General features: G+C 42.6%; 1 protein-coding gene across 1 annotated transcript; it reads right to left on the reverse strand.

The window, feature by feature from the left end:
- Positions 1–24,595, reverse strand: efhd2 (EF-hand domain family, member D2). Its single transcript, XM_023990973.2, has 4 exons — positions 24,057–24,595; positions 856–1,003; positions 446–580; positions 1–162 (listed from the first exon to the last, which is right to left on the reverse strand). Exons 1-4 carry the CDS (start codon positions 24,350–24,352, stop codon positions 31–33), a joined length of 711 nt encoding a protein of 236 aa, XP_023846741.1. The 5' UTR covers positions 24,353–24,595; the 3' UTR covers positions 1–30.
- Between the last annotated feature and the right edge of the window lie 830 nt (positions 24,596–25,425).

Below are 25,425 nucleotides of genomic sequence, written 5' to 3' on the forward strand. Positions count from 1 at the left end.
GTGGGACAGTAGGGGCTGAGGAAGAGGTGGTCATTTGAAGGCCGACTGGAGGTTCTTGAAGGCGGCTTGCCTCTGCTTCTTCTCCTCCGCCTGCTTCTTCTTCTCCTCCTGCTCCTGCCGGATCTCCGCCTCGAATTGGCTGCCCGCGTTGACGGCCGCCACCTGTCGAAGGGAACAAATGTATTACCACTGCTCCATTGTTATCCTACCCTTCATTTCATCTCATAGGCCTACAAACATCACTAATCAACCAACGTCTCAAGTCAGTTCAATAAAGTGGCTCTATTTTTCTTGATTATTTATTGAAAAGGATCAATGTGAATGAAAAGGCAGATAGAGGGAGAAACAGTGTAGAAGAGCCATGAGAATGGGATTCTCTCTCATGCTTGTGCTGAGGGCGGTGCACAACCAACCTCGGACACGGAGGATCAGAACTTGAACTCACTTTGGCTTCAAAGAAGGTCTTGGCTCCCTTCACTCCCTCAGTGGACACGTCAATCTCTGATAGCCGAGCCAGAACACTGAGACCGCTGTCCTCTGCTAGTTCCCCTGCTGCCGACTTCCTGAAGATCAGGAGGAACTGGAGAGAAGAAGAAGAAAGGACTGTCACTGGAGTCAGAACAGAATCCATACAGGTTCTCTTTTTGTGATCACTGATCAATATTATATTTGATTGTATGTATAAAAAAAAAAACATGCATACATACATGCAGCAAAATGATCACATAAAAAAATATCACTAAACCTGACAGCTTGCACCACTCAGTCATCTTCCACACAAATACAAGTTACAAGTTATAAGATTTAGTAGGAAGAGCGAGTGCTTGGTGCCATGCTGTTTCATTCTCGTCTCACCTCTCTGAAGCTCAGCTTGTTGTCCAGGTCCTCGTCCACCTCCTTAATCATGTTCTTCAGGCCCAGGTGGGTCTGTGGTGCCCCCAGCTTCTCCATCATTAGCTTCAGCTCCATCAGGTCTATGAAGCCGTCCTTCCCCGCGTCATACCTGAACACATGCACAGAGACAAAGACGGGTTAGCCTTAAAGCAGTTAGCCCGGCGTAGGTTAAACGTGTTCAAGGATTTGTATGATTTCAGCTAGTAGTTTTGAAAGTAGCGCTCAAGATAAAACGGGTCCCCCAAAATTGTGCACAACATCATTAATTTCATGTGTTACAGCCTTTATTCTTTTCATTTTTGCAATCCATATGATATGTTACGAATTTCTAAGTACTTCACTTAATTGAAGCACGTTAACATGTTGAGTATTATGCACTGGAATAAGAGTTGTTTGATTCCAAATTGCTGTCAATGGACTTTTTTTAATTCATGGTTTGCGCGTCATGCTACCGATGACCACTTGAGGGGGGTAGAGCGTAATAAAAAATAGAGCGCCTTTCATGTCAATCTGACTGCTTCCTTCTCCTGAGCAGTGCTAGCCTCTTCACTGTTCCTCTGAAGTTGTCTATTTGTCAAACAGTGTTAGCCAAGCTACATGATAACAATCATCCTCGGGTGAGTTGCATCTGTTGGGAGGCAGACTGTCTTAAAAAGGGTCCTCTGCAGTTCAAACAAAGCAGTCAGTCCCGCCACCTTTTGGGGTAAACAGCTTAGGGATGGGCCTGGAGAAATGTAACCCGTTTCAAATTCAGACATGGCTATGGATGCAAGGACTGACCATCCATGATATCAACATGATAGTTTGAACCATGTTTTGAAGCTATACAGTGTTTGTAAACAAACACTAGAGCTAGAGAGTTGAAAAACTCATGACGTATTTATAAAATTCATGATTTTGAAGTCCAAAAATTGATGTAGCAAATGCAGAATGGTCCTTTAAAGAATGCATTTGACTTGGAAATCTTTGGGGGGGGAAAGCTCTAACTGAATATCCTTAATCCATAACAACAAAAAATGATCTACTGGCTAGTGGCTCATATATGCAGATCTTGGCCACATTGTTAAAATCTTATTTCAACTTTGTGTTAAAGGCCAGTGGTCAGCTGTGTCAGAGGAGTAGCCAGCAGATCAGACCTGCTTGCTTCCAGCTGCACTAGGGTCGGACAGCATTCCTTTGTATAGTAAGACACCGGAGCTGGGGCAAGATATGGCTCGGAAAACATACCTCAATCCAGGGATGAGAAATGCGTTGTACACCGAATTGTCCCATTATCCTAACTGCTACACGAGAAGATTTAATGACTACCATTTCTAGCAGTCGTTCAATCTTCTCAAAAAAATAAAAAGGACATTGAATATCCTTTGGACCATGGTGCAGTTCTTAATTACACTTTGGATGGTGATCAATACACCCAGTCACTACAAATATTCAGGCGTCCTTCCAAACTAAATTACAGGAGAGGAACGAAACCACTCAGGGATTTCACCATGAGGCCAATAGTGATTTTAAAACAGTTAAGAGTTTAATGGTTGTGATATGACAAAACTGAGGATGGATCAACATTGTGGGTACTCGCAATACTAACCTAAATGGCAAAGTGAAAGAAAGGAAGCCTGTGCAGAATAAAAATATTCCAAAACATGTATCCTGTTTGCAATAAGGCACTAAAGTAATACGGAAACAATTTGGCAAAGAAATTAAGTTTTGTCCTGAATACAAAGAGTTACTTATGGGTCAAATCCAATAACACGTCACTGAGTGTCACTCTTCATTTTCAAGCATGGTGGTGGCTGCATCATGTTATAGGTATGCTTGTCATTGGCAAGGGCTAGGGAGTTTTGGGGGGGATAAAAATAATCAAAAATGGAGCTAAGCACATACAAAATCGTGGAGAAAGATTGTCAGTCAGCTTTCTAACAGACACTTTCAGCAGGTCAATTACCTAAAACACAAGGCCAAATATACACTGGAGTTGCTTAACCAAGCCATTGAACGTTCCTGAGTGGCCTAGTTACAGTTGACTTAAATCTGCTTTAAAATCTATAGCAAGACCTGAAAATGGCTGTCTAGCAATGATCAACAACTAATTTTACAGAGCTTGAAGAATTATTTTAAAGAACGGACAAATATTGTGCAATCCAGGTGTGCAAAGCTCTTAGGAGACCCAAAAAGACACAGCTGTAAATCGCTGCCAAAGGTGACTAACATTTGTTGAATACTTATCTAAACAAAATAACACTATTTTCCATGAGTTACAAAAAAAAAAAAAAAGACAGTGTATTGTGTAGATCATTGTCAAAAAATGACAAATCAATTTGAATCTCACTTTGTAACAACAAAATGTGGAAAAAGTCAATGGGTGTATACTTTCTAGTTCACTACTCCCAACACTGGTGTTAATATACACAGGAATACGTTCCGACCCTAGTACAGCTGTAAGCAAGCGAGTCGGATCTGCTGGCTACCTGAGGAGAGGCCTTTAAAGGCGAGGGGGAAATATAATGAATGGGAGAGATGGATAAAGAGAGAAAATCAGACCCCCAGCCATTTTGTCCACTCAGTCTAAGTCACTTACGTTTCCCAATAAGAAACCAAAAATCGTCGCTCAACTGAAAGAGGGAACTAACAAATGGGTGGCTACTTGGAAAAATTTCAAATATAAAATATAATTTGATTTGTTTAACACGTTTTTGGTTACTACATGATTCCATGTGTGTTATTTCATAGTTTAATGTCTTCACTACTTTTCTACAATGTAGAAAATAATACAAATAAAAGAAAAACCCTTGAATGAGTAGGTGTCTAAACTTTTGACTAGTACTGTACATTAACTGTTTGGACAGGGAAGCATACGGTAAGCTGTACAGTCACCATACACACACTTTCAGTCTGACGTCCAGTGAGTTAAACCATGTTGAGTCACACTTTTACAGGAAGCGGTTTGACTAAGGAGGGGTGGGGGTGGTAATCTTACATATTTAAGTCATACGAAAGTTTCCCCACAAATAAGCCAGCCTATACAGCATATCAACCTCTGTGCAACAGAAAGAGCACCTGCTACATTTTACAACTTCCCTGACCTTTACCTTGTCTATGTAGGCTATGCAATCTTTCCTTATCATACCCTGCTGGCCTCTGCTGTGAGTTGTTCTAGACAAGTGCAATTGCACAATGAGGAAATTAACATTTGAGACATGCTGCCTACTAAAAGTGCATTCTAACTAGATTTCAACTGTTAGATGACACACACACAGAAAGAGACAAAAGAGCGCGGACTAAACAAAAAAAGGGGAGTTGGACAGGAGCTAGCTGTGTGCTTATCAGTACATAGAGGCTGGCACTGGCAGCCCCTCTGACCCACCAGCCCAAGAGCGGGGGGCCAGTGTACACTGCTGGGGAAACTCTGGGTCCAAGCCAAGACAGGGTGGGGTTTGGCTCTGTGTGTGTGTGTGTGTGTGTGGAGGGGGCACTCTTCCCTCCAGACATCAATGCCCCAGGGCAGTGAAGGGGACATTGCCCTGCGTAGGGCACCTACCTTCTTTCGGATGAGACTTTAAAATGAGTGTCCTGAATCTGTTTTTAATAAAAACCATCCCATGGCACTTATCGTAAGAGTAGGGGTTGTAACCCCGGTGTCCTATAGTGTTGTGCAGATCACAAACGATTTGTTCTTTTTGAACGACTCTTTTTACTGACTCGGGAGTCATGATTTGTTTTTCTGAGTGACTCGTTCGTTTGACCTGCTAGAGCTGGCTATAATGAGCAGGATTAACACCTCGGTCAAAACAACTGGGAAAATCGGCAACTTCCGACTTAAGTACGTTCAAGAAAACGTACTTAAGAGTAACCAGTTGTCTTGAAAGCACTCTAATACACACACCTCTGGCTCAGTGGCTCCAGAGACGTGCGCCGACCACCAACAGTCTGTCATATGCGCGCAAGAAAGCAGTGAAGGAGGAAGCACTTTGGCTAAAGGATTGGCCTCTCTTTTCCTCAGTCATTGTCTGAAACCACCTTCTCTACGCTCTCGCTCTGAGATGGCGTCGCCATGGCAACAGGCACCTTTCACTGAAGATCGCAGCAGTCTGGGGTGAGGCACCTGCAAGCAAGTCACGCTTTCTTTTCTCCTTCCTCCTCGCTCTTTCTGTAGCGTTAGCACCAACTAGCTAACTGCACATGACAGTCATTGTTAGCCAGAGACATATGCTGTTCTCTCAGAGTCCTTCTTTTCCATCATTCTTGGGTTGTAGTGTAGACTACAATGCGAGTCGTGTCAGCAAATATTGATAGCCAATTAGAGTCCCTCCAGAGGCATACATCCGGTGAAATGGAGGAACGAGTGGCTTTACAGCAAAGACCCCCCCCCCCCCTAATAGTCTAATAAATCCATGTAATATAGCCTAGATCTTCTCAAATCCATTCTTTTTTTTTTTTAGACCGGTCTAAAGAAACATGATAAGAAGAAAATAGTCTATTTCAGAAGAACAGAATAGCATACTCTGAGTTGTTCTTACTTTAGGTCCTGATCTGGCTATGCCATATGGCTGTGGGCTACACTAGTTAATTTAGCAGACAAGATTTGCTTAGAATTCCATGGCATTTGATATTATAGTATGAAGAATACAATTGAACAAAGCTGAATAAAATAGAAAGGATAGTTTCTCCAAACGATGAGGAGTGTGCACATTCTGTGTTGAGCGGTTAAAGAAATAGGTACTTATGCTTCATTTAGAGTTATAAATGCAACTGTGCAACGTTCTACAAACGTTGGGCGATATCCAGGCTGCATCACATCCGGCCGTGATTGGGAGTCCCATAGGGCGGAGCACAATTGGCCCAGCGTCGTCCGGGTTTGGCGTCAATGTAAATGAGAATTTGTTCTTAACTGACTTGCCTAGTTCAATAGAATCTATTAAAAATAAAATATATTTAAGGCTGCATGATGCAACTAATGTTGACTTGAAAAAATTCCCTTGAAAAGCTCTGCTTTGTTATTTTGCGCAGGCTGTACACACTTCGTCAGTCTCTAATTCATCATTTGAGAAGCACTTGATAATTTCTGGAATTTCCCAGCGGCATCCCCTTTGTGTGGCCATAATGCATGCAAAATAAAATCCGTGACTTTTGCAGCCCTTCTCCGTAAATGCTGCCCGCTCCGAAGCACCTCATATCGAACTCACACGGCTCTCCATCACGTGATCGGGTCTTTCTCCGTGGCTACAAGTGAAGACCGACATGTTGGGGACGCAACCTCGCGCGTCCTTATTCAATTTCGAGGTGCATATTGAAGATCTTGGAAGAAACGTCTACATTTACTTCTCGTCACCCAACAAGATTAGTAGGCCTAACGAACAGCAAATGCACTAGCCTATGTCAATCTACTATCCCCATAGTACAAAAGTTGACCTATTCTATTGGAGAAAATAAATATTCCCAACAGTCTGGGACAGTTGTGGGATGCATAGATCCCAAATTAGTACAACCACTAGCATCAACATTTTTTGTTTTTACACAAAATGAGGCTGATGCACCAGATCAGAACAATTAGCTTAAAATCTTGATCACCTAATAGTTTACTTATTCACAATTTAATGCACAGCAATGCACACACGGCAATAGGCTTTATCAGGAAAACACCATTCTCAAAAGTGACCTCAAATGCAATTATTTTATTATAAAGTATATTTTTATGGTGAAAATGATCTTCCCCAAACTTGACTCACGTACTGCCAGTTAGGCTCTACACCCATTGTAAAGCGGATTAATGTGCTTCACTTTAATTAGTTATTTTGCCACATTAGTTAGAGCCAAACCTTAACAAAACATATAGGCCTATGGGCTTGGCTACATGAGATGTGTCACTGATTCAAAAAAGTTAAAAATAAAGGCATTGTTTCTTGCCTTAAGCTGGGCATCATTCACAAGTGATAATAAATATAATTCACAGGTGATAGGATAATATTGTCACCTATCAGACTATTCTTAATTGAATCTTGTTTTCACATAAATTAAATAAGTGTGAGAAATTAATTTTGATTTAGAATGGACCATTATCAAGCACCTGTCTCAAAACAGGAGCAGGGAAAAAAAACAAATGTAATCTCTGCACTTAAATAGCAAAAGGAGGACGGTTTTCCTGTCAGCCAGGTAGGCTATACTCCTGTTGTAAAGACGAGCAATGTACTTAATATTAGGAAAGTTGAGAAATAAATATAGTAGGCCGAGCCTACAGAAAGCTGATGGGATCCTCCTCTTTCTAATAGAGGCCATCACTCTGTTCTCACGCAATTGCATAGCCTCTTGAAATATTGCACAACATGAGCTCATGAAGTGTTTGATTAGATTTGCGAACATTTGCATCAATGTCAGAGTGATTAGAGGGACAATAGAGTGCTGAGTACCAGGCAGTTAGCAAGTTCGGTAGGCTACTAATGACCATTAGCAGCATCAGAGCTTGGAGAAGCCTAATTAAAGTGACTAAACAGTCACGTGGAATTTGACTGCCTTTAATGACTCATGACCGCCAGTGTGGCGGTAATACGGTCACCACAACAGCTCTAGCTGGGGCCTGATCCTTGATCAGCACTCCTACCTTACACACTGTGAATGGGCCCTGAAGTTAAGGTCCAACCAACATTTTAACCCCGCATTCCATTGCAGCTCTGAACATTCATGGCAAACGTCTTGAACACTACGGAAGTGATTTCAGCAACCAACGTCAGTGGCAGGACGTGCACAGCATGCAAACTCTTACCCCGGCCTAGATTCCATTCCTCTTCTCATTAACAGGGTGTGTACCATGACAAGTTCCATTAAATAGCTGTGAGGCTGGTTAATGGGGTGTTTACTGCCATAGTTTACATTGATGAGGAAGTTGAAATGTGTCATTCTGTCGTAATAGTTTTGCTCCGGGCGACAGATGGAGGGAGAAGAGGAACTAGTCTGTCGTGACTGCAGGCAGAGATGAGAGAAGTTGGGGACTACGCAGATCGATACAAAGATAAGAGAGATGATATCGGCCTGTTATTTCCTGTGACAACCCACCCCTAACAGCTTGACTTTGATATTTTTCGCTCAGAATAAGACCATAACATTTTTACGTTTGTGCCTTTCCTTCTGAGAAAAGCACTTAAAATCCTGCCTACGAGAGAGAGATGGTGTATTATGAACACGATCTATTACTAGGTCAGGATGTGTGTAGCAGCATTGCACAGTACTGTAATTGGCATCCAGCTCAAAACGACTGGGTTGTGGGAGTTATACAATAGGCCTTGCACCGGTCAAGGAGGAAAGCAATGAATGAAGGGAGTATTTTAACAGCACTATACAGTAGATTCCCCTTGTCTTATAATGGGAGGGGGGGGGGGGGTTATTCAAAGGCCACTCAATAACTGTGGAATAACTACCTTATTGCTATGTGCTTTATTGAGTAGGCAGCCACAGTCTGAGCTACGGGCTGACTTCTAGAGCCCTGGGAAGCAGTCTGTCAAATTTAATTTGAGCCGATGTGAAGACCAAGGGGATCATCATTGCTCTGTCCGTACAGTATGATGTAATGACTTCTATACATAAGGGAAGGTCCATTTGGATTAGAAGTTTTAGCTAATGGCAAGGACTTTAGAGTTGCTAGTACTGTTTTTGGGCCTGATTGTAGGGCTTTGAAAGTTGATAAGGATTACTTTGAGCTCACCGGACACTAGCCTTGGTTGTGCCTTGTAGTTAGGAATGTAAACGAAGATGTCCGCAGTTCACCTATAAATAATACTGCTATGAGCGAACATGCATGTCACTGGTCATTTTAGGACATAATTGGATCACAAACCACAGGGTAGGCTAAATAATTGGGGAAACCTAAAAGATATACCCGCTTGTTCACTTTTTGCATCCTTCAAGGTACTGTTGTCTCGTTCTCCTATCCCTTATTGTTGCCCTTTATGCTCGGTTACATCATACTCCCTCTATTTCCCCCCTTTCGTCCACGCAAGGCAAAATTGGGCCTATCTTCATGGCACAGGAAACTTTCAGCATATTCTGTTACTGCCCTAAGGGGTGGCCCCAGTGAAAGCTAAACACTCGCTTATTACGCTCATCTCTAGAGACCCATTGCCTGTACTCACGAGAAACTACTGTATAGGCTAACATTACAGGTTTTTAACGGAACGTCCAGGCCTATTGCTTTCCCTCAACTGAACAGACATGTTCAGATTCTTTGCGTTCCATACATGTCCATGCTTGTCCAGCCTGTGTAAAACCTGCATCTAGCTAACTCTATGAACGTATAGTACAGATATGGGTTTAGATTACTCCTACAGTAAAAAGTAAAGCCATTTTTAAATTGGGTGTAGGTTTGCTCTAAGAGTTTCTTTGCTGAACAACGGACGAGGAGAGAGAAAAGGTTGCTTGAGGTAAAAAAAAAAAATCCCAGTGAAACTAGAGGACTTTCCCCAACTCCCCACGGGAAATGGACTTCCTTTTGTCAGCAGGAGTTATCCTCTGAACTGTAGCCCAAGTTATTTATCTTCCATGACAAGTGAATCAGTCAAAATTCATTGAATGAGAACTTATTGCTCAAACTAGAACTTTTGTCAATGCAAGCTGAGGAAACACCATGAAAAGAGGTATGATGATGACGAGGTGGTTGAAGAATCATATGCTGATGATTTAAGCAATGAGCATCAACTTTCAGTTGACTCTCAGACCATGGCCTTTAAGACGTGTCTGAGCGTTCCGGGAAGGAATGAGCTACTTTGGAAATGACTTGTCCTCAGCAAAAGAGGACGTGCAAATAGACCCAACTTCCTTAAATCGCAGTGGTGTTTCTGGCAAATGTGGAAGCAGGAGGTAAGAATATCCATATTTGGGCACGCCCGAGTCCCTCGTCTGCACTTACAAATTTCAAAGGTTTAGTCAACGCCAGGGCTTCACAAAATGTCCACATCCACCATTACCTTTCAGAGCTAAAAAAATGACTAACAGAAGTTTACTACAGTAGGTACTATACTGTAGATGCCTCCAGTCTAAATCTCAGCCTACACTCTTCTCCAACTTAACCAAAGAAAGTTACACACCAATGACTTGGAGCTGAAAGTTTGCCCCAAAAATGTGAGGCTGTGAACAGAGGAGTTCATATGATTATGGTATGTGAGAAGAATGAGAAGTAAATAAGGGTGAACTGAACTGTCATTTACAGTACGTGTGTTACACATTGACCCGTGAGAGGCCTGTAAGTCTAGGTGAAAGCGAAACGCTTTGGCGTGAGCTTGACATACTTAACACCCCTACTCCAAGGAGTTGTGACAAACAGGGAAGCAGTAATCTCTTGGGTAAATCCAGGAAAGTCCACAGACCCTGGTGAATGTTAACAATGTGTTGTTTCAACTCTTACTGCACGTGTTGGTTTAGATAAAACAGGCAAATTACAATAATGTTTCTTGCACCAGACAATAGCGCATGGATGCCATATGACAACCTATTCCTGGAAATGATAAAGCCATGTACAGCTACAATAAGTAAGAAGGCCAAGTATCACGTTTCCAGACTACACTCCAGCTGCTGCCACCTATGACATTCCCCTCTGATGGCGTTTTTTGTAATCTCTATCCGCCATCTATCCGTGAAATATGCCTGTTCCTGAAAGTAGAGAAGTAGTGGCCAAATGAGTCACAGTGAAGGTGAGTATGAATTAGGGCAAGTTGCACAACAATGCATTCAACCGAAATTTGTCTTCCGCATTTAACCCAACCCCTCTGAATCAGAGGTGAGGGGGGATTCCTTAAAAAAAAAAAATTGACGTCCAAGGCGTTGCTTTCCGGGCAGCAGTTGTTGTGGGGGTTAACTGCCGTGCTCAAGGGCAGAATGGCAGGCTCGGGGATTCGAAAAAGCAACCTTTCGGTTACTGTCCCAACGCTCTAACCGCTAGGTTACATGCCGCCCCTGGATAAGGCACGTCAGAGATCTAAGTGTATATGGAGTGGTGTGTGTGTTTGCATGGTGTAAGGTAGTGGCATGTCTGATATTGTGAGGTGTGTGTGTCTGTCTGGGGCTCTAATGAGCCGTGTTCACCTGGTATAGGGGTTCTGCTCGGCGGCAGGGCTGGAGTGGAGTGTTAAACCCTGGGTGAGCTGTGTAGGACAGAGAGCCCACGGTAATCAACACAGCACACTCTCTTAGGAGTGACAGAACAGACACCAGTCAATCACAATGAACAACAACAACCATAAGTTTGAATGAGCAGAGGCCAAAAAAAAGATTTTAAAGAAGAAACAAGACCATATAAAAATGGGTGAACGTCTGGATCTGGGCCTTGTTCAAATTCTAAATAAAGCTGGACATTCTGGAGTAGAAGTACTACTGGTTCTACAACCTGCTTTTAAAAGTACAGTAGCACTTATGCTTGCAACTTGGCACAAAACAAAATCTGGAGAATTTTGCAGACAAAAAACGAAATAAAGAAGGATTAGTTTCTTGTAAGGTTGTGAGATAAGGGGCTTTCTAATTAAAACCTTCATAACACAGCAAATCAACTGGTCAGACACAGACGAATGCCAATGAAGAAAACATAATCGTCTCCATTCTTCTGCAAAACCATGGACAAAATAATACAAGCCGCTTACAACAACTACCGGGCTACATAACAATCCAGTCACAAGTTTACCTTCAAAAACTTTAGTCCGCCGTCCAATAAATTCACTCTGATTAGGTGAAGATATGGATGTACTGTGTCACACATTAGGAATGTGACCAAAATAGCTTTTTAACCACCTGAGGAACATTGCCAAGGTGCGGCCGTTTCTCTCTCAGACTGATACAGAGAGACACATCCATGCTTTTATTACAAGCAGGCTTGACTACTGTAATGGTCTCCTGTCTGGTCTACCCAAGAAAGCCATTGGTCAACTGCAAAACATACAGAATTCTGCAGCACGGGTACTGACCAAGACCAGATGGAGAGCACACATTACACCTGTTTTAATGTGCACTAGTTGCCTGTTTTAGAATTATTTTTAAGATTATTCTATTAGTTTTTAAATCAATCCACGATTGTGCACCCCAATACATGTCAGATATGCTTTTAGGTCCTTAGAGTGCTTTGCCTTTCCTTAGAGTGCTTTTTAGTCGTTCAGTTTGTCATTCTTTCATCGTTTTAATCTTACGTTTGTTGTGTAGTAAATATTTCAGCTTTTATTTTCATCGTTTATTTGCTTTTTTCCCTGTGAAGCACATTGCGTTGCACTCCATGTCAAATGTGCTGTATAAATAAAGCTTGAAGCGAGTAGTCTATGTACTTGCCTGCAAATAAATCATAACGAAGCCAAAGCAGCCTTGCATTTTGCATCTGAAACTGGCTTACGATATCAATACTGCAGTCACAGTAAACCCATGTTTCCTGTGGCTAACCTACCTCAGTGTTATTCTGGAAATAACCAGTTCACCCACATACTCTAAATATAGTCTCAATTAGATGCAAACGTAGCAAAACAGAATGCCATAAAAGGAATGAATTACGCTTCCAATGATACGAACTTCAACATAGTGACAATATATATCCCATTTCTCTGGGGTTATATACCTATGGTTGCAAACCAACTATAAGCTCATGCAAAACCTTGGAATGCATGAAACACCTAAACCAAAATACAATCGCAGGCCTAGTTTAAAGGGTTGATTACACTTTCAAGTGAGGAGCTTAGCTAGACCGTAAAGGACTACAACATTGAGTTGCTAGAACACAAAATCATTCAACTGAAACATACTGTGCAAGTCAAACATAACTGTTACGTAACGGCCTTACTACTCCTAAACCAGCAGTTTACAGAGATCTACTTCATTCCAGGCCACTCCCTCCCTCTGTCTTCTCTCTGCCAATCTTCTTGAGTCCTTGGGGCTTAGTCCCAGTTATGTTGCTAGACAACAGCTAACCGGAGCAGGCTTGGGGAAAAGCCTCTCTCGCGCCACACTACAAGCCCAGTTATGACGGCACACAGACACACGGCATGTCTGATTGACTAAGCATGTATGCGTGCTCGAGCCCTGTACGGGAATTAATTTTAAGTCCAAGCCCTACCCATGCCCGCAACGTTCAGGCCCTACCCAGGCCAAATTGCTTCTACCAGATTTAAAGATGAACAGATTTTTTTTAAAGGTGATTTTGATAACAAAATCTGACTAGTGTGCCGCCATCTTGATAACATGTCAATGACATCACTTGACTGGTTCGTCTGACAGGCAGCCCAGATTACAATGCATGCTAGTAGTTCTCATTGAGTATTTAATTTATGAAAACAAAACACAGGGTATATTTACATCATTGTGCAGTGTCCACAGATGCCAAGAAAGTCTCATAGAGTATCCAGAGCCCTCAGGCTGAGGCAACTGGGCCAGGAGATCAAAATGCAAACAGTGAAGCCTTGAGTGCTCCACATGGCATCACATCCTCCACAATGACATTATGAAGCGCATTAAGACGTTGTATGTCCACAAAATATTTACTGTCGCTGCGGCACAAGACGAGCTAAGACAAGTCTAAGTGGGGTTTTCGCCATACTGCTTTCACTTAGCCAGCTCTTTAAGAAGATCCACGAAGAGGGGAACTCAACAAGGGAATAGATCAAGTTCTGGGATTTAATTTCAGTGTTTGCTATAAAATCGCAGAGACCCGCTTTCGAGTGTCATGTGACTTTGTGGACTTCCGGCCAGATGCAAGCTGGGACGGTCATAGTATGCTTGGTCAGGGTCATGGGAAACTGGAGAGCCCGGTTTAGCTTTGGCCTCCACTCTTCGGCAGCATCTGCATCGAGTTAAATGAGAGAGTGCTTAGTCAGCCTCTAGTGTGACATGACGGATGAAATTGAGTTGGATAACAAACTGAGAAGTAGAGCAAGTGGCTTTTTTTGGTTGGAGTAGAGACAAGTGACTTGTGGTACTCCAGAACCTCTCATATTGTTTAGATGGGGTTCTCTATGGACCACATTTGTGCAGTCAAAATGAAACACTACTGTAGTAGCAAATAATTCTAAGATTGAAGATTATTATTATTTTTTTTTTAAACATCCATGAAGTGGCTAATTGTAGATTTATGACAGTTCAACCCAAGAGGAAGAGTCACGCTCAAGATTAACTTTTACTCTTAAGTATCTCTGGCGATACAATATTGATTTAGCTACATTATTCTTTTGTCTTTGACTAGGCCTTTTCATCCATTTCCTGTCAATGCATAATAGGTTTGAGCTCCAAATCGATCCAGAGTATGCACACAGAATGAAAGCTCTCAAGCTCTCCAAATAGGATCATTTCTCAAAAGACCAGGGGCAGTTCTCTCAGGTAATAGATGGTTTAGGCCTTGGACACGGTTACTTAAAGGCTCTGTGAGATGGACGTACTTCACGTCTGGATTTAGTAGCCAAGATAAAAACAAATGTGGAGGGAGGTTGATCATTAGCCAACTCAAAATATTAAGGCATTCCTACACCGATAATAACACGGACTCAAGAGCATCACTACGGTGCGTTTAATCCAGTGTGCGTGGTGTAAGCACTGCCCTGGTCCCGGGTGAGTTTGGCATCCACTTCATAAAAGGTTAATGATGGGATTAGAGTTGGAAACCTGACATCACCTGTTCTTATAGTCAACCTCTGCCTAGAGTTTCATACAGAATCGCCACCATGAATGTCAAAAGGCAGTACGAGAAAGAGGTTTCTGGCTCCGGTTCCCTTGGTGACAGATGTTCCATGTCACAGCTGGAAATCGGATACGGGACAATCCATTTAGGGCAAGAGAGAATGTGTTTGGGTAATACCCTGGGAATGGCACACTCCTCTCTGGTACCGGCTCTCCCCTCTCCCCCGGATGTCAGGGGATTAATGACCAGGTGACTAATTGTGATGCTGTTAAGCACACCGATTGGATCAGCCCAACGTGGTTACAGATTGACATTATCTGAGTGGTTATTTTTAGCATGGTGCTGGGCTATGAAAGCGTAAATAATGTTGGCATGTGGGATGGTATTGTGATGTTCAGGGCAGGACAGTTAAGAGCTGTGGGCATTGCACTTAGTTGCATCCTATCTCGCAGGGCACTCGGAGGGGGTATAGGTTTGGTGGTTAGCCATTCCCTCTCCATTGTGTTTATATTGCTGTTGACAGGTTACACCATTAGTCTATGTGATAGTGTATCAGTGGGAGGTCAGCTTCTAAAAGAAAATATGCAATGCTGCCATGAACTAACTACCATGTTAAAAACTAAAGCAAGGGTCAGGGATAAAAATAAACAGCGGTCATGGAGAAGTACTGAAAATAAATGGGCCTATATCCCTAGACTCAAAAATAAGACTTTTTGCTCCGCCGGGTTGAAAAAGGGTATATACACTGCTCAAAAAAATAAAGGGAACACTTAAACAACACAATGTAACTCCAAGTCAATCACACTTCTGTGAAATCAAACTGTCCACTTAGGAAGCAACACTGATTGACAATACATTTCACATGCTGTTGTGCAAACGGAATAGACAACAGGTGGAAATTATAGGCAATTAGCAAGACACCCCCAATAAAGGAGTGGTTCTGCAGGTGGTGACCACAGACCACTTCTCAGTTTCTATGCTTCCTGGCTGATGTTTTGGTCACTTTTGAATGCTGGCGGTGCTTTCACTCTAGTGGTAGCATGAGACGGAGTCTACAACCCACACAAGTGGCTCAGGTAGTGCCGCTCATCCAGGATGGCACATCAATGCGAGCTGTGGCAAGAAGGTTTGCTGTGTCTGTCAGCGTAGTGTCCAGAGCATGGAGGCGCTACCAGGAGACAGGCCAGTACATCAGGAGACGTGGAGGAGGCCGTAGGAGGGCARCAACCCAGCAGCAGGACCGCTACCTCCGCCTTTGTGCAAGGAGGAGCAGGAGGAGCACTGCCAGAGCCCTGCAAAATGACCTCCAGCAGGCCACAAATGTGCATGTGTCTGCTCAAACGGTCAGAAACAGACTCCATGAGGGTGGTATGAGGGCCCGACGTCCACAGGTGGGGGTTGTGCTTACAGCCCAACACCGTGCAGGACGTTTGGCATTTGCCAGAGAACACCAAGATTGGCAAATTCGCCACTGGCGCCCTGTGCTCTTCACAGATGAAAGCAGGTTCACACTGAGCACATGTGACAGACGTGACAGAGTCGGGAGACGCTGTGGAGAACGTTCTGCTGCCTGCGACATCCTCCAGCATGACCGGTTTGGCGGTGGGTCAGTCATGGTGTGGGGTGGAATTTCTTTGGGGGGCCGCACAGCCCTCCATGTGCTCGCCAGCGGTAGCCTGACTGCCATTAGGTACCGAGATGAGATCCTCAGACCCCTTGTGAGACCATATGCTGGTGCGGTTGGCCCTGGGTTCCTCCTAATGCAAGACAATGCTAGACCTCATGTGGCTGGAGTGGCCCGCCCGTTCCCCAGACCTGAATCCAATTGAGCACATCTGGGACATCATGTCTCGCTCCCATCCACCAACGCCACGTTGGACCACAGACTGTCCAGGAGTTGGCGGATGCTTTAGTCCAGGTCTGGGAGGAGATCCCTCAGGAGACCATCCGCCAGCTCATCAGGAGCATGCCCAGGCGTTGTAGGGAGGTCATACAGGCACGTGGAGGCCACACACACTACTGAGCCTCATTTTGACTTGTTTTAAGGACATTACATCAAAGTTGGATCAGCCTATAGTGTGGTTTTCCACTTTAATTTTGAGTGTGACTCCAAATCCAGACCTCCATGGGTTGATAAATTTGATTTCCATTGATCATTTTTGTGTGATTTTGTTGTCAGCACATTCAACTATGTAAAGAAAAAAGTATTTAATAAGAATATTTCATTCATTCAGATCTAGGATGTGTTATTTTAGTGTTCCCTTTATTTTTTTGAGCAGTGTAGTTCAACTCCCATTAGCCAGGCAAACGCTGCACTCCTTAACATCAGTGGAAGTCTGGCTGTGGCACTTCAGGGCAGATAACCATGGCAGCCTAACCCGAACCCTAATTCCAATAACCTTCCAGCAAACCCCCTAACTGGGTTGTGTTCATTATGGCATGGAACCGACAAAGTCCTTGGTAGTCCCTCCGTTCCAGTCAGTTTTCAGTTTGGTGCCCAATGAACACGACCCAGTTAGGGGGTTTGGTGCCCAATGAACACATCCCTCTATACTATACGTGGTTTGAGGAGTTAGCAAGGTAACTTTGGTCAACTCAGAGTTCAACTCGGGATAACCAGTACCATGAAAGCGGCTCACTTTTTAGCCAGGTAAACTTATATGGCAACAAATCTTTTAGCCCTGAGTTAGAACTAACCTGCTCCGGCGGCAGGCTAACTCCATCTATCCTGAATGAAATGTTTAAACTGAGAGTTGAGGACCAATGAAACTCAGATTCCCTCCCTATCGCAAAGACTGCATCATCAGCCCCTTAACTTGAGGAAGACGGATTAAATATTTTATTAAATGTTTGTCAGTCATGTTACAAAACCTATTACATTACACATTTAGTCATTTGAAACTTCACGCATTTTAGAAAATCGATAGGACTGGGGGAAAAAAGGTGCTTGTGCATATTGCACACCAAAGACGGCACTTCAACAAGCCTATTTCACACCACAGCCTGGGGAATTTGTAAGATTATGTTTATCATTTTGATTTAGGCACAAATAAAAATGTGGCACTGACTTTCAGAATTGTCTCAGCGTTCAGCATTCGACTAGACACGTGCGACATGTACGAGCAGTTACAGGCCTGCTAGAGTTAGCGGTAGTACGGACAAGTAATAGCCACCATAGTAGAAACAGATGAAGCCTGAGCAGGAATGTGAAGAGAACTGAAGCTGGCTAGCCTTAGAAAACCTTAAGTAGATCTGATCATAGTATACCCCTCAGGTAGGCTGGGAGTGAAGATGAGCTACATGGAGTAGGGAGGGAATTTGGTGAAGGGGTAATATAATGAAACAGCATTGAAAACAGTATTGAGCTAATCTCTGGGGAGTTGGGAGGGACCCCCCCACTTCATTACGGGGAATAGAACCAGCAGGCTCTCCCCGAAAAGACAATAAGCTCCCCTTGTCTCATATGTGGCCACAGCAGGTGGTACAGGACGAGACCCTATTAGACGAGCAAGAAGGTAACGCCAGCTTGACTCTTGTGATGGAGTCCTGAGGCACAAAATGAAATGGTGATCCCATGCCAATGCAATGGATCATTAAGCTAGCAGCTTTCGTCCTCAGGCATTTGTTTTGATTTGACAGCAGCCTGTCATGTGTCAATTGATTTTCTTTTAAAAAAGTAGACAGGCTTGGGAGGTTGCCTTTGGGTTCTATTGCTCCCCACTGGAAAAGGCCTGTAGGTGAAAAAGTTGAAATCTCTTCGGTTTGGGCAAATCTTGAAGGGTCTAGCAGTGAGCCAGTTGAGATCAAGTTACAGAGGTTTGATAGCTAACTACACCCTCATCTTTTGGTTTGCACAATACATTGAGCTACAGCCTACAGAAACTTCTGTTACTCATTGCTGAGGCCACAAAGGCATGACTCATCGTACAGTGCCCTTTTCAGCAGTGCCTTCTATGTATGTATGTATGTATATATATTGCTACAGCATTCTGACAGATCTACCCATACCACCCACTGTTTCAGTACATTTGCTTCTCTACTGGTATAACAGACAGTCTGCCAGCCAGTATTTTTCCTGTCTGTCTATCGTTATCTGCTTACTCTCTGCTAGACAGGGAAGGGGGTTTAATACCATCTATCAATCTAGCGACCAGCCCAGCGGCACCTCCATAATCCCTACCAGATATGTGGATAGAACAGCAGATCAGGGGTGTATTTAGGGAAGTGTAATACTCTGAATGTTTCATATAAAAATACCGTCAGAGCTGAAACGATTCACTATTCTGACAATTTATGTTATACACAATACATTGCCACCTGAACATTCTGTATGCTAACGTTATGTCCATCTGAACAGACCCCAGGTCTCTGAGGCAGGTCCAGTGCTGTTTGGCTGTACTTTGATCACTGGTAGCCGATTACCTGGATTGGTTGCTGGGCGGTAGCAAAGTAATTATCACTGCGAAATAAGATTGAATTGGTGCAACATAGGCTAGCCCAACAGTAGTAGGCTAAAAGGAAATGTAAACCTATACCTTGCAACATTGTGGTCGATGCAATGTGTGCCTGTACAATGAACTGGTACTGTAGGCCAGTGAATAACTGCCTACTTGACAATACAATTAAGGTAAAAGCCTGGAGGCTCATTGATAAAACATTAAATGTAATCACATTTTTAAAAAGTCACTGGTGATCAAAAATTAATCAAGTGAGAATCAATAATGAATATGATTCAAAACGAAGGATATTAATTGTGTTTCGGGATGATACCAATTATGTTGTCACACTTAAAAGCACAGGAAATATAATTGCAGGTGTCAACTTCACCTTACCGGGAAGAAATGGGGGACATCAGAATAGCAGAGGAGCAATTCCACGTTAACAGAGTGATGCTGAGATGGACTGCAAAGTTAAACCATGCTCCTCTATGCACAATGACTACTTTTAACAATTTCCACAGATACATTTACAAAAACACATTTACTTGAAGAACAGTGCAGATGCAAAGTTTGGTAACAGAATGACGGTTTGTGCTGTTGGTGCAGTCATTCTGTTACCAAACTTTGCATCCGAGTCTCAGCATCATTCTGTTACCACAGACATGAAAGGAGAACTGCTATAAAAAAACGTTTTTCTTTTTTTTCTTTTTAAATCACCTGCCACACAGAGCTGTAGGCCATATAGAGAAACAGGAACTCAATTGTAGCCGTGAGTTGCATATAAAGTACCAGTCAGAAGTTTGGACACACCTACTCATTCAACGGTTTCTTAAATTTGACTATTTTCTACATTGTATACTAGTGAAGACTAGGAAACTTGTATACTAGTTTCCACCGGTCTAATGTCCATTGCTCGTGTTTCTTGGCCCAAGCAAGTGTCTTCTTATTAGTGTCCTTTAGTAGTGGTTTCTTTGCAGCAATTCAACCATGAAGGCCTGATTCACGCAGCCTCCTCTGAACAGTTGATGTATCTGTTACTTGGAACTCTGTGAAACATTTATTTGGGCTGGTAACTAATTAACTTATCCTCTGCAGCAGAGGTAACTCTGGGTCTTTCTTTCCTGTGGCGGTCCTCATGAGAGCCAGTTTCATCATATCGCTTGATGTTTTTTGCGACTGCACGTGAAGAAATTTTCAAAGGTCTTGAAATGTTTCCGGATTGGCTGACCTTCATGTTTTAAAGTAATGTACTGTCATTTCTCTTTGCTTATTTGAGCTGTTCTTACCATAATATGGACTATCTTCTGTATACCACCCCTACCTTAACAAACCTGTTAATTGAAATGCATTCCAGGTGACTACCTCATGAAGCTGGTTGAGAGAATGCAAGAGTGTGCAAAGCTGTCAAGACAAAGGGTGGCTACTTTGAAGAATCTAAAATATTGTTTAACACGCTTTTGGTTATTACATGTGTTATTTCATAGTTGATGTCTTCACTATTATTCTACAATGTAGAAAATAGTAAAAGAAAAACCCTGGAAGGAGTAGGTTTTCAAACTTTTGACTGGTACTGTATATGTTCCTAACACTATCATTATCCCAAAGGTGTATTGTCAATCAGATCATAATAAGGAGTGAAAAACAGACTGTTTATTTCTATCTGAAATGTCAGCTGTTTGGCGACCACAAGAGAAGGCTTGGAAATAGTGACTGACGACAAATCAACAAAATGGCTCTCAATAGGGTCTTGCAATATAGTTAGGCCTATGTGGTATTGTAAGTACCAAGCAACAAAGACATTCATGTCATTCTGGTTCAGGTATCACCATGCTTGAGGCAACAATGTAAATTCCTGCACTATCAAAAATAACCATGTGTAATGAAGTCAGAGTTGATGTGTTAAAAGCTTTATATTTCAAAACGGTCCTATTAAGTTATAATCAAAAAGGTGCGAGTGTACCTCGTCCAAGTGTTTTATCAGTCTTAAGTCAAGGACAATGGAATGCAGCCAAATAGGGTTGCCAAAGCTTAAAACGTAGATGAGGGTGAATATAACCTACTGTACTGTATACAGCAACCAATGACAGTGACCGCATATTGAGCACATAAGAAGAATCAGGTAGACATTGCATTGATTGGACTGAAAATATGGAGTACGTAGTGAGTAGCCTACACTGAGTATCAAAGGCGTAAGTGTGACCTCTTTTTATAAAAAAATAAAAAAAAAGTGGTCAGGGCAGTATGCCAGGACTGAGTGAGAGTGTGCGTGTGTACCCCATGCTATCCTATGGATTCCCATACTGTGTCCCCTGTAATACAATTTCCTTCTGCTCTCTAAAATACAGACAAGCCATAAGGTACAGTAGCAATGCTATGGGCTCAATTATTTGCAAATAGCTGTAAGTAAGCAGAGTCTCTTAGACTTTAGTTTTGATTTACTGACCAATTCAATGGTGTCTGAAATGTAAACAAATAGGTGCTGGCTCAGCGCCATTGTAACTGTTAAGTCCTGACAGATCTTGTCAAGCACTGCTTAACCACCCACACAGTTACTTTAATTTTTTGAATAATAAAAACTTAATGCCACTGACAGGCCTGTGAATTTGTTTAGCTGATTCTGCAGTAAGCACAATGGCAATGAGGGCATTTCCATATTAAAGGACCTATGAGCACCAATGTGAAGTTTATAGGCTCATGTCAAATCTGGTGTCAAATGAAAGCTAACACTACTTTATGTTTTATTAAGGCATATAAACATGTTTCAACCATTTCTTATCCTAAATATTTGGAATAAGGTATTCTGGAATTCTGGTAAAACATGGAAAAAGGGTCTTGATAACACCTACAAGAAAAAGTCTTAAGGCATTAGAATTTAGACCCTTGCCAACTAATAAACATTTAATTCGGGGGAAATGATTTGCCTTCTGTAAGTTTAAGAAATATTGCCTAGTGTCTTGTCATTCTGTTACCAAAAATCAACAATTTCTCTCCCTCATGAGGGAGGGTTATAAAAGTAAAAGGAAGACCTACCATTTAGTTCGTGTTTTCACTGATCATTTTGTTTAGGAATTCATAGTAGTCACAAACCACAGTAGAGTACTGTACAGTAAAGAAAAGTAGAGTATAGTTCAGATGAGTAGAGTACAGTATAAAGTAATATACCCCACGCTACGTTTCTTTACTGCGCTCTACTGGGCTGTACTGTGACGCCCAAACTTGTGAAACAGATGTCTATGATTGGTACAGATTTGGTCCATTTCGGACCAACCAAATGTTGTCTTGTTTGGGGGCAGAGCTCATTAGAATAATACCTAAACATGCAAAGGAGGATATTACATTTTTCTACCTTTGTGTACCTATTCAAGATATCACCATGAAGAGAATGCATTTCTGTATAGTACAGATCAAGGACCCATGTTATTATGTTGCCGTCATTAAGTCAAGGTGTCATAATAGCTGACACCCCATTCTGTCTGCACACATCTTTTTAAATCTTCATTCTGAGTAGATATTTAAGAGTTTTGGGGGGAAAAATGAGGCCACAAACTGAGGGACACAACTGTCATTCTGTTACCAAACTTTGATTCTGCACTGTTCCTCAAGTAAATGTATTTTAGTAAAATTTCAGTGGTATTTGTTCAAAGTAGACTTCTGCATATCGGTGTATGGTTTGTTAAAAACTTTGAACAAACCATGTTTGGCATAAATTGAATTGTGAAACAAAGTCTTAGTGTAATTCCATTCCTGTGGAATTGCCCATGGTCCGGTCCACTGTATTTTCCACAATAGGCCTACTACAGATTCCTGGGATAATCAATTTGTAATCATGTCAAAAGGCAGGAGTGGCAGCATTCAGTGATGAGACTGATTTTTCAGGTCCGATCTGACACTCGCATATCTCTTGACCATGTTCTATTCTTGGAACGAGTTCTTCATTCATCGCTGCTCATTTAACAAAGGGGCTGTTGTTGCTGTGGCCATGGGGAAGCAGAACTAAGTAGTGTGGGACAGTTCCTCTCCCAAAGTTCCCCCTGACCAGTGCACCAGCAATCCCTCTCCCAGACTCCCTAGTCTTTGTAAAGGACAATCTGTCATCGGGTTGGCACTGGGAAGTGGGAACCGACGCCTGAACAAGGGACTTCGGGCACCAACCCCAGAATGGCTTTAACCAAAATCCCCCTAGCCCGCCCTCCCCCATTTCAGCTTTCAACTCCCGGTAGGACATTTGTGTGGTTTTCTATTGGAATTAGTCAGACATAATTGGCGCGGCCACAACAGTACCCAGTGCAACAGTGCCGAGGGGAAGGACTGTATGTTTGTCAGCTCCATAGTGCTTTGTGACAATCCCTTACTTACCCTTGTGACATAAGAAGTATAGTATAAGTGCATCAGTATCATAAAAGGCATGTATATGATCATGTACAAAGTTATGGTGTACATTGGCCTGAAAAAGGTTTCAGATGGCATATCTATACAGGTTTTTCACACTAAAGTACATGCATGAACCAAAGTATGCCGATAGTTGAGACTAAATTAGTTAGCATGAAAAATAATGATACTATCACAATGACATCCTATACTATGGGTTTAGGCTGTCATGCTACAACACTCACAAATTGGAGAGGAGAAGAGAGAGAGACAGAGAGAGACTGGGTGGGGCAGCACTGACACAGCTCTATGAATTCATGAAAAACTTGATCACATACACTTGTTCAGAGAATCATAGCTTGAGCTGTTCTAGAGTTTGTTATTAGATAGAGGTTATCTTGTGACCCAATCAAATTTGATTACATTAAATAGACATTCAAGGGGAATTACCAATTGTACAGTGCATTGCTCAACAAGTGTCAATCAACACCTCATACCTGATTGGGAAAATAACTGAGTTTGAGACACTGCACTTCTGACATTCTACTAAACCAAAGCCAACTAGTTAGTCCAGGGGTGGGCAACTTCAGTCCTCGGGAGCCTGAGTGTGACACCACTCTGCCACCCAAGGACTGGAGAAGCCCATCCCTGAGCTAGCCGTTTGTAATTCTAGGGCAGGTTGTAAAATGAAGAAAAATAAAAGTAATGCTGATATTTTGACAACATGAACTCACTGTTTGAACATTTTCTCCATATCTTTGATTTGTTTCCTGGAGAATTCCTTGAACTCAGTGTAGGGGTTGAAGACCTTCATGCTCGGCTGATGGTGTTCACCCACTCCGTCGTTCAACTCCCCCCGCCGCATGAGTTTAGCGCCCAACTCAGAGTCTGCGTTCGCTGTGGCTGCCTTCTCCTCACCCGCTCCATTTTCATGTCCCTGACCACCCTCATCAACGGCCACCGGTTCCTCGGCACCGTCTTCTATCTGCAGCCGACGGCTGAGCTTTGACGACAGCTCGTCTGTGGCCATTTTAATGTGTGTTTCAAACGCTGCTGTATCTAACGTTAACTACAAAACAAATGAGACACCGAGAGCGCATACACCACGGCAATATCTGCGGTCCATAGGCATGCGTCTGTCTCGTGCGTATTTACTCCTGTGTAGACAGTCAGAATGATTCTGGAATGCTAATTACCCTGGAAAATATCAGAATCCTCTTCCAGCAAGCAAGGACAGTGTACGATTGTACAGCGTCAGCGAGGCGCACGAATATCGCAATCGGGTGAATATCTCCACTGAAGTACGCTGACAGCTAACTACGTAGGTTGGCTTTCAATCCCGTCACCACGCCTTTTAAAGGGACGCATGACAAGAATTTCCAACGTCACCAAACGTAGATTATAGCACATTTATTGCATATTCCTGACATATGTGTCAAAAGCTCTTTACCGTTCACAGGGGTTTTCACCTTTTTGCCACAGTGTGCTATGATGACCGTGCGCCTACAAATACAATTCCATGACCCAAAAAATATAAATATAGTCCACGCATTGGATTAAGACCATATCCCCATCCTTTACAATAATAAAATGTTGTGTCAGGCAGATACAGAATGGTTCACTTCGGACCGCCTACTTTACTCACAAAGTGTGTCCTAAATTAAGTTATACCTGCCCCACACAGGTGTTTAATATGGGAACTTTGTCTGACGCTTTACATGCAGGTTATATAGGTTATACCTTTGAATTGTGTCATGGAATCACAACACCAGATTACTCTACTCTGCCTACTCTATTCATAAATGGCCAGCCAAAATGATCACTTAGTTTGAATACACTCACTTTTAGTAGTATACAAATCTCACTGCCCATAAACGTTCAAAGCTACACGCTTGAAATACCTAAACAAAAATAGAAATGAAACATGCAATAAATTCAACTATTTGACTGAGTTGCAGTTCATATAAGGAAATCAGTCTATTGAAATAAATTAAATAGGTCCTAATCTATGGAATTCACTTGACTGGGCAGGGACGCAGCCACAGATTGGCCTGGGAGGGCATAGGCCCACCCACTGAGGAGCCAGGCACAGCCAATCAGAAT

Source organism: Salvelinus sp. IW2-2015, linkage group LG7 (assembly GCF_002910315.2).
Source record: "Salvelinus sp. IW2-2015 linkage group LG7, ASM291031v2, whole genome shotgun sequence".
In the NCBI taxonomy this organism is placed as follows: Eukaryota; Metazoa; Chordata; class Actinopteri; order Salmoniformes; family Salmonidae; genus Salvelinus; species Salvelinus sp. IW2-2015.

Bases quoted from the DNA above. Each gene is read 5' to 3' on its own strand.
- efhd2 (XM_023990973.2), bottom strand. From the start codon at position 24,352: ATGGCCACAGACGAGCTGTCGTCAAAGCTCAGCCGTCGGCTGCAGATA. The intron at 1,004-24,056 runs GTGAGTTCATGT...GCATGTGTTCAG, and splicing joins ATGGAGAAAATGTTCAAACA to GTATGACGCGGGGAAGGACG. The intron at 581-855 runs GTGAGACGAGAA...TCTTCTCTCCAG, and splicing joins ACAAGCTGAGCTTCAGAGAG to TTCCTCCTGATCTTCAGGAA.